This window comes from Montipora foliosa, chromosome 13 (genome assembly GCF_036669935.1).
Source record: "Montipora foliosa isolate CH-2021 chromosome 13, ASM3666993v2, whole genome shotgun sequence".
NCBI lineage: Eukaryota > Metazoa > Cnidaria > Anthozoa > Scleractinia > Acroporidae > Montipora > Montipora foliosa.
In genome coordinates, this window is record NC_090881.1 from 24,359,904 (window position 1) to 24,369,903 (window position 10,000).

At 41.3% G+C, this 10,000-nt stretch overlaps 2 protein-coding genes across 10 annotated transcripts in view; one reads left to right on the plus strand and one right to left on the minus strand.

Annotated features, from left to right (window-relative positions):
- LOC137983674 (glycine receptor subunit alphaZ1-like) overlaps positions 1 to 6,900 on the plus strand; it is a 12,405-nt gene extending 5,505 nt beyond the window's left edge. For 6 of the 7 annotated variants that reach the window (XM_068830836.1, XM_068830833.1, XM_068830834.1 and 3 more), the window contains 6 exons: positions 484 to 551; positions 1,284 to 1,501; positions 2,104 to 2,186; positions 2,932 to 3,087; positions 3,229 to 3,665; positions 6,050 to 6,900. In XM_068830836.1, the coding sequence (XP_068686937.1) occupies positions 484 to 551; positions 1,284 to 1,501; positions 2,104 to 2,186; positions 2,932 to 3,087; positions 3,229 to 3,665; positions 6,050 to 6,331 (1,244 nt within the window). In that variant the 3' untranslated portion in view covers positions 6,332 to 6,900. The remainder of the gene's footprint in view (positions 1 to 483; positions 552 to 1,283; positions 1,502 to 2,103; positions 2,187 to 2,931; positions 3,088 to 3,228; positions 3,666 to 6,049) is intronic. The other variant, XM_068830838.1, reaches the window with a different exon arrangement.
- The window catches only part of LOC137983678 (uncharacterized protein CXorf65-like), a 6,358-nt gene continuing 3,137 nt past the window's right edge, over positions 6,780 to 10,000 (minus strand). For all 3 annotated transcript variants that reach the window (XM_068830843.1, XM_068830841.1, XM_068830842.1), the window contains one exon: positions 6,780 to 8,269. In XM_068830843.1, the coding sequence (XP_068686944.1) occupies positions 8,070 to 8,269 (200 nt within the window). In that variant the 3' untranslated portion in view covers positions 6,780 to 8,069. The remainder of the gene's footprint in view (positions 8,270 to 10,000) is intronic.

A 10,000-nucleotide genomic window follows, 5' to 3' on the forward strand; every position in this document is an offset into this window, starting at 1 on the left:
TATGATTCTCACCAGTTCTTCGATGTTCTTCTGGGTCATCTTAGTCATGTCTCAGCTTAATGTCTCAGCAACTTCTTGCCACAATACATGCGCAGTTCCGAGTGTGGAGACAACTGTGTACTATCGATGATGTCACACCAGGCTCTTGCCTTCCTCGAGATGGTTCTGAGTGCGCCAGTCACGATGGGTATCACTGTTATTGTCAAGGCTTCATGAATTCTTCTGATTGCGAATAATAGGTCCAGATCCGTTTTTACCTTCTCCTCCTCAGTCCTGATTATATTCTGGTCTGCTGCCATAGCGATGGGAATAAGAGTCCATTCCAGCGTATCGTTATGCATCACAGTAGAGCTGAAGCTAACTAAGTCTTACGTAATCGCTTTGGATGACACTCAATTGTAAATAGCCCTTATATAAATCTCTACACATGCATTTGTTTTAAGATATCATTTTAATCAGTGATCGTATCATTTTGTTTCACAGGAAAGCCTCTTCAGGTCTTAGTGACCCTTTATATCACATCACTGGGAGGACTGGATGAAAGAGAGATGGTGGGGTGTTTTTATCGCTCGGCTATGTATTGTCTATGGAAAATCCGCGTGCTCGAGTCGCGGCAGTTGATTTCAGTTGTTTTTCTTGTTGGTGCAAATTTGGGCGCGAGAATTTTCAGCCAATCACGGCAATCAACAAATTTGTTACATGAGGTGGTTAGCGGAAATTTGTAGATTTCAATGATGATCAGGTGCGCTCTTCTGGGCGATTTTCTTTACGGTTTCTTTCCTAATCCCTCGCCCTTTTTTCTCAACCTGAACTTGAAGGGACATCATGATTGAAAATGGAAACTGAGCAAACCACAAAATATCACTTAGATGCCCCTAAACTCAAACCAGTCAAATCTTGATCACAGTCTGGGTTAAAAATCTCGCTCTTTTTGGTTTAACACAAGAACAAGTTTATACCATAGAGAAAACAGGTCGACCCTTAAAAAGCAGTTGGGTTAGCAAATTAGCAATCAAGCTAATTCAAACTATGCAGCTTCTTTGAAGCTCAGTCAAGTTGTCCTCCCAGGATTGATCAGTATGTAAATTCTCCTATCAATTTCAGTACATCGTCAGGTAGACAAGTATTGAGAATAAAGATTATTATCAGCTTAAGGATATTATCCTGATATAAAGCCAAATTCTTATGAGCAGCCAACGAAGAAATCTGTGGAAATAGTTAGGAGAATGAACTTTTAGATAACGGGTTTAATGTAAAGACGATCTCTCCTTTTCAATTTCAAGCAATTTGAAAGTACGTTTTTTATCCGACAAATGTGGTATGACCCACGACTTCGCTTTGGACAGTATTATACTAAGAGGAACCTGACGCTAAATGGAAACATTATGGATCAACTCTGGCTACCGGACACATATGTCAATAACGAGAAATCTCACACAGCCCCCAAGACGGAGTTCCTTCTCACAATCAGCCCAGACGGCAAAGTTATCTATAGCCAGAGGTAATCAGTTCTAGTTCAGTCTGTAACGCAAAACACTCGTCATTTTCGAATGAGGGAACTAAAGGATATTGATAATTATTAAAAACTGGATCATTGGATAATGCAATTCGAGAGTTTTGATTGGCTAAGCCATCATGGGTTATGAGCCATTGCCATGGCAAGCATATGTGTGATTTTTTGGGCCTTTTTATTTTTATTGTAGTCTAGTTTTCTATATTTTGGGGGCGTTTTTAATAAAACAATTATTCCACTCGCGCTTGTTGGATATGAGATGATTATAGCCAACTCGGCACTACGCGCCTCGTTGGCTATCTATCATCTCATATCCAACGCGCGCTCATAAAATAATTGTTAAATACCATGGAATTCAGTGCCGAGTTGGACAGACATTGATACAATGGACTTGCTATCATTGGCTCATTGGCACCAAGGAGTGCATAATTAAATATTCTGGTACGGCCACCCGAAAAACTATGGTTTGGGACGCATCGCGTTTCTCTTGTTCGTTTCAGTGGACCGAATATTAGAATCTCTGATTAATCCTCCAATTTTTATTGTGATTCATAAGTAAGTTTGTCACACTTTGTTTTCATTCTCTTTAGAATGACCGTGATTGCGGCTTGCAAAATGGATCTACGAAACTATCCTATGGATAAGCAAAACTGCAGCTTACTCTTTGAGAGCTGTGAGTAAATTGTGAGACAGTTATTAATAACAGGGGCCGCGGAGAAGCAGGGGCTGTTATAGCTCACCTTACTTTTTTCCTACGGTTAGTTTTCTCCTAAACCCCTCCCCCTTTCTCGATCCATACCAAAACCTAGCCCCCCCCCCCCCCTTCCCCCCTTTTCCTCCACTTTGAACGTACTCCGCGGCCCCTGGTTAACCTTTCTAGGGAGGTTGCCTTGGTAACAGTAGCTGTGGTACTAAACACCTACCAACCTCCTTTTCCTTGCACCAAAAATTCGCAAAATGGCTTAAATTCCTTTTGCCATCTGCGATTGTTGACTTAAAAAGAACACTTTTCCGGTCTTTGATGAAACTGTAATCATTTTCGAACTTTGGTCCTTAAACTCGAATCTCAACTTCGACAGACGGGTTTAATTAATTTCCCTTGGCCTTGGCGTGAAAGGGGCCTAGGAGAAAAAACCCCCCTACAGCTGAAACAAAATCGGCTTGACTGAAACTGGCTCGAACGGATTAAGGATATCGCTTTTTATACCGTTTTCTTTTCCCTGCGAACTTACATCCTTCTTTTCTAAGTGAAATGACGTGTAATGGTTCAAACTTACCTTACTCTGAGAAGTCTTGCTATTCATGACGAAATCAACAGGAAGTCTACTGAACAAATTTAAGGATTAGATGTACCGGGATGCGGTATATTTGCTTTGTTCAGTTGACCTTTACGGCAAATATTTTAACGTATATTTCAGATGGAATGACAGCTGATGACCTGTTCTTTAAGTGGGATGACACAAGTAACCCTGGAAATCTGAGGGCAGCGGTGGCTGTAGGAGAGGAGCTCATCATGTCACAGTTTGCAGTTGATAATTATACTGTGGACGAGATAACTGCTTCTTACGTCACAGGTCTGCAGTAAATATCTTATCTGCCCTCATTCGTTAGAATATGGACCCAACGAAACAGACCAGTACACCTCTTTCTTGTGTTCCCTTTCTTCTCGAAGTACACTCTTATATCGATCTCTTTTTAATTCTTTTCTTTTTTAGGGACTTTCTCGATGTTAAAGATAACCTTCCACATCAGACGGAAGAAATTCTATTACGTTGTTTCTATTTATATCCCCACTATTCTTATTACCATTCTCAGTTGGGTGTCATTTTGGATTCCGCGAGGCTCGCCACCTGCTCGGGTCGCGCTCGGAATTACGACAGTCCTCGCGTTAACGACTTTAATCTTCGGAATCCAAGCGTCGATGCCAAGGGTCAGCTATGTAAAAGCCATTGACTGGTTTCTCTGTGTCTCGTTTCTATACGTGTTTGCAGCGTTGGTAGAATATCCGAGTTCTACTTTCGTGAAGTCTCAAGCGAAAAAGCTAACACGAAAGGGGACGAGTATTCTTCGAAAGGTCAAGGGACTCAAGGACGACCCCGAGGATTCATTTCCGCTTTCAGGGACAAGATATGGCAGTACTGACAAATCAAGGGTAGGTGCAGTGCGCTGAACGAACTTTTGCATGCTGTGGAATATCTATCCACAACGCCATTAGACTACATCGGGAATAGACCTCTTTAGCTTATACGTTTTGTTTTCCCATTTCAGACCAAGTGATGTTCCCAAGGGAATTTTCCTTTTGTTTTTTCATAAGTCATGCAAACATATTCACGTGCGTAAGACGACATTTGAAAGAAACTGTTCCCTAGAGTAACATCACGTGGTCTGAAATGGGAAAACAAAACGTACAAGCTAAAGAGGTCCATTCCCTAACGATGTATTTTATGCCTTGATCACTCTAGTCCAATCATCCAGCCCTGCATGTACCAAAAATGTTGGAAAAAATAGAAGAAATTTTGCGGGAGAGATTTAGTATCACGTTTACGGGAAAGTGCAAACTCCAGGTTGAAATTTACGTTTTGCCAAAAATTAAAGAAATTTGTCTCTCTTTAGCTCCGTTTTGGCTTGTTATCTACAGAAATTGAGAAACATCTCAAGGTAAAAGTGCTAAATCTCTCTAATCGCTCGTACAAAAGCGGAGACGTACACCACAGCTGCATAATAACCGAGGGGGGACTTAAGATCTACGACTGCGACGTCGACGAAAACGTTACCTCAAAATACAACTTTGCTCTAGTATAATTCTTTGGTGATTGTTCCATCTCGTTCACGTCGTACAATGCGGGCGAAGTATCTTAAAAATAAATCGGTACGAGCGGTTTTCAGAGTGAAAATAGTGAATGAAAGATTTTCCGTTGCATAGCTGTTACTTGCTCACGTTGTCGTCAAAACCTCAAATTTGGTGATTTCAAGTCGTTTCTATGCGGAGTACCGCAAAAATGTGATAAAATGCATGTTGCACGTGCAGCACGATTATTTATGCTCTTTTGACCAATGATATCATTGCTTTGTGGCGTTGTTGTTGCCGTCGCCTTCGTAGATCTTAAGGTCCCTGTTGTCAGAACGAGAACGGCAAAGAAATGTACCAAAATGTGAAACGCACGTGCGGGGCGTGCAGCGCCTTTGTTTTTTGTCTATTACGCCCATAGTTTTGTGGTGTTTTCGTAGCCGTCGTCGTCGTCCTTGCTTTAGCTCCCTATAGAGGTTTTGCACGGCAGCCATGTTGCATGGCAAGGAACAAAAGATTCTTTTTCCTATGGGAACAAATGTTCTTTCTAATGCAAAACACTTTCATTGTTCCTGCCATGCAACATGGCTGCCGTGCAAAACCTCTATTGTAGCACAAACCCTACTTTAACCAACTCTGGACTCGTGCTCTTCTCGTTAGGGAGCTTACGAAACGACGACGCCGATGGCAACGACGACGCTACAAAACAATAGGTTTGGTGAGCAAAAACAATGGCTCTGCACGCTCTGCATGTGCGTATTACATTTTGGTACATTTCTTTGCCGCATCTCCTAAATGACGACGTGAAATGATCAAATTCAAGGTTCTGTGGAGGACGTTAGCACATGACGATGAAATTCAGTTCACTCTCTACGCTTCCAACCCACTCATACCAGTTTAATTCGTCGACAGTTACTACACATTTTTAACGTGAAACGACATGAAATAGTTTTGTAGTGATATGGATAACGCGAACTCGTATTTTTAAATGAAGTCCTCGTAGCCGTCGTCGTCCTCGTTTCGTAAGCTCCCTACTATTTCTCTCGGCACCGGTTTTTGCGCTCATTCGCTTCCCGCGGCGGCGCATGGGACGAGAAGACCAAAAATCATACTTCAGGGATATCTGTACGCGAAACAATAGAAATGATCATTAGCCGTTTTCACACTAGAGACGGGACGGTGTTAAATTTGGGTGGATAATCAGTCTATTCAGACGAATTTTGAAGACGGATAATTCATCTTGAATCACATCAGACGGATGAACCTGTTTTCTTTTTTCCCGGAAAAGCCTGGAGGCTGGAACTATAAAGAACGCAATGTACCTTGGGAAATAAAACAAAAGCCATCCAAGCCAAACGCAAGAAGGAATCGAAAGATAAACCACGAAGTAAAGTGGAAAAGCTAAAGACGAACACTTGGAAGAAAGACCAAACGTTCATTTTTGCAAATGTGTTATCCTATTTGGAAGGTACAGACAAGCCTTGGGCTCTTTTGAAAAGTTGCACTTCATTTCTTTTCCTTGACATGAAGTAAGAGATGGTCACCACTTAATAAATTGGTAACCGCGCCTGAGCTTCAAGTCATGCTCTTTCCATCTAATGTGAATCAGTGACGAGGGAAATTTGAACTGTGTAACCGTCTCGATTTCATACCCAGACGGGAAATGTATCAGACGGGTTATCCGTCTAGAAGGATTACCCGTCTCTAGTGTGAAAACGGCCATTTTGAAAGAAGTGTTTTTTTCTTAGGACGATGATAAAGATCTTCGCAAGCTCACTAGAGAGAGAAACGGAGAAAGACTCAAAAGCTTTGACCATTCACTGGCGGAAAGCACTATGGGTCGCGATAGTGGACACCAAAATCAACGTCCCGTCCATTTTGGCCAATTATCTGAGGACGAAAACGGGGATTTTGTCAGTAATTTTAGAGACGAAGGTTTGAATGTTGTAGATCAATATTCAAAGATTGTCTTTCCGCTTTCTTATGTATTATTTAACATCTGTTACTGGATTATTTATTTGGCGACGTGATCAAGGAAGTTAATAATCGTAAAATAAGGAAATTGTTTGATTTCAAGATGCAACATCGTTAGATCTTGGGGGTAGCGACGTTGAGAGCGCTAACAACGTTGTCCAACATTAAACGAACCTAAAACCTAAACGTCGTCCAAGAGAAATGATGGAAGCTCCAAAATTTGGCCTATAATGTTAGAACATTTTATCAGGGTTTTTAATGATCATGAATAATGGAACTTGAGGTACCTAAGCTATAATTGAGTTTGCACCTACTTGTCTGATAACAGTTCCTCAGATATGAAGAAACACCTTTGGAGTAAGAATTTCGCACACCAAGAACAAATATTGTTTACCATAAAGTAATCAATTCTTGAACTGCGTGGAGGACAAGATAAAGGGGAAAGAGTTATATAATATTCAAGAAAGAATTCTTCTAAACTACTAAAACAACAACCAACATCACTTCGTGGTTTTGCTAGCGAGTCATTTATCATCCAAATTTATGTCAGCAAGATTCTGTGACGTTAAAATAATAAAGTTGGGAAGTAAAATAAATTATCAGAGTAAAATGTTGATTCACTTGATTTTGAGCATTGGATATCTCCGTGTCCTCATTTCCATTCTCAAGGAGGTCATTATCGCACGTTACAGAGAAAGATCGCTGGTCTTAGGTAAACCTCTGCATCGCACAAAAGCAAGAGTACCTTCTATTGGGAATAGGCAACTTTCACGATGGGGTCATTTGACTACAACTACCAGAATTCAGTTTGTTTTTCTTTTCTTTTTTAAATTTTGTACTCCCAATGGCGTAAAAATAACAATAACTCCTACTAGCATGAGACAAGGAAAACCTGAATGATCCTGGAACTTGTAGTCAAATGGCGTCGTCATGCAAATGTCCTATTGTCACCAAGTTCTGATCTTGTCACCTGCCCTGTGGCACAAATGTGACCATTTTCCAAGGTTACACTCTGTCTGGACAATAGCCGGTTTTCACGTGATGTCATCGCCGACGTATGGGTGGACGAAAACAACAGGCCTCTCATTAGCTTCTTTCGTTCATCCACCAGCATTTGTACATTACAACACAGTCACGTCAGTCTCAAGTGATTGGTTGAAAACCAACTATAGACAGTTTACAGTGGACTCAACGAAAATGTCACGCTAAAATATAACTTATCGATCGCGGTTATTCCACAGGCCCGGCTGAGTACGCACGATATTAAGGTAAAGGTAGAAGATGAAAGGTTCGTTGTTGTAGGCTCCAGTAATGTAGCAGCTCTCGTACCCTGTTATTGTTTGGTATTGTATACAGTTTCTATTGCTTTTAAGGATAAGTCGTCGATTCAATAGACCTTATTCGCTTGTAGGGAGTTTACGCAATGACGACGCTTTTGGAAACGGACAACGCCACAAAGCAAGAATGCCATTGGTTAAAAAGGGAAAATACTCGTGATGCACGCGATGTCTTCAAACCCTGGAATTGGGTGACTGCACGTTGTTTTGTCAAGTACGGTAAAGAAATACACTGAAGTGCGTGCAGCAAGAGTATTTTTCCTTTTTAACCAATAGCATTCCTACTTTGTGGTGTTGTCGTTGCCGAACGCGTCGACATTGCGCAAACTCCATAATAATCAAATGCAAACTATGGCGGTTACGTTCGCTTAGTTTTTTTGTTTAGCTATTGACAATTGTAATGCATGTAATAAATCACCATATAGTCCTCTTTATTTATTGCCCTTTGCCTTGATGATCATCTGCTCTCCTTGTTTCGCTTCTGACCTGGCGTTTTTTCACGGGATGTTTTATTTCTTGCTGAAGCTGAAACCAGGCTGGAGGACTTCCCTTTCAATCCCATGTGTTTTCTTTGCAATGAACCACTACTTATTCTAACAGGCTTCGAAGCAGAGTTCTTTGCGCTCAGACTATCGTTCTCGCATCTAGAAAGACGGTCTATGGATGAAAAGAAGCATGGTTTCAAGGGCCTCCCGCTTAAATTCGCTTCAAGTGAGACTGGAAAATGACTTATTTGGGGGCTCAGTTGTAAGACCGTGGTCCCTCATAAGTCTCGAAGCTGTTCGGTGGTCATAATCGCCTCTGTATCTTCGGAAAGGTTTGGGGTCATCAATTCTCACAGTCATTTTCCTTTTCAGTAAATTGAAAGCATACTGAAAGTCCAGGGGGTCCGTTTCTCGAAAGCGCCGAAACATTTTAGGCCTTTTTTTTTGGTTGTCACAATGGACCATATTCGTATTCTCAGTATTGGACTGGAACTAGCTTATGCGAGGCTTATGCGAGGGAGTGTATTAAAAGTATTTGCATTTGAAAAGATTCCCCCACACCAGCCTCCATTGCGAGCTAGTTCCAGTCCAATACTGAGAATGCAAATATGGTCAATTCTCTCTGTATCTTGAGAACACAGAGGTCTTATGTCGTCAAACTTTACAATCATTTTGCTTTTCGTTATCTTGAAAACATTTTAAAAGACCAGCTTATTAAAACAAGCAAAATGTCTTTTCGGGCCCGAAACGTTTTCTGGACTGTCGAGAAACGAGCCCCAGGCCCCAATTGTCGAAAGGCCAGGTAACTTTGTCAGGTGTATATGTCACCATCTGACAGTTTCAATATCATATCAGCAAAGATTTCAGTATTTGGTCGCGTAACTGTGAATATGCACACTCTAAGCACGCACATCTAGGTAAATGCCAAGGCACGTACAAACATCTTGGCCAACGTTTAATGTGGGTTATATTAGGGAGTTTAAGATCTAGGACGCGACGGCAACGAAAACGTCACAAATGTTGCATCGTTTTAATGAGCAAAAACAATTGCGTTGCACGCTCTGCGCGTGCATCTTTCATTTTAGTACATTTCTTTCACGTTTTCGGCAAATCTGCGACGCGAAATGACCAATTTTCAAGTTTTACGGAGAACGTGAACACAAGGCAGCAAATTTGATGTTTCTTTCGTAGCTTCAACACCGCACCTCCAAATTCAGTTCCTGGAAAGTTGCGCTAGTTTTTAGAAGTTAGGCAAACGGACATAATGACGAAAAGATTAATAAACCTGAACTTGCAATTTTGAACGACGTTTTCGTTACCGTCGCGTCTTAGATCTTAAACTCCGTATTAGGGAGCTTAAGAAACGACGACGGCGACGGTAACAACAATTCCACAAAGCAATGATATCATGGGTTAAAAAAAAGAGCATAAATAATCGTGCTGTGCACCTGCAGCACGGATTTTAGCAAATATATTTTAGGTGCTCTGCATAACGACGACGTGAAATCACCAAAGTTGAGGTTTTGACGACAGAAGAGAGCACACAACTGAGAATCTTTCATTCTCTATTTTCACTCTGAAATCTCTCGTACCAATTCATTTTTAGGATACTTCACTAACAATGTATGACTTGAACAAGATGGAATAATCCCGAAAGACTTATGATAGAGCAAATTTATACTTTGAGGTGACGTTTTCGTTGACGTCTCAGTCGCAGATCTTAAGGTCCCTATTTTATACTCTGGATAGTGACTTACCCCCGGCATAAAGTTACCCGGCTTTTCAACAACTGGGGTCAGCTTTTTAAAACAAACAGCACGCAGTTTCACGAATGGCTTTACGCCGGAACCCGAAATGTTATCGGTAAATTCCAGAAAGAGGCCCCAGGGGGAAATTATGTGGG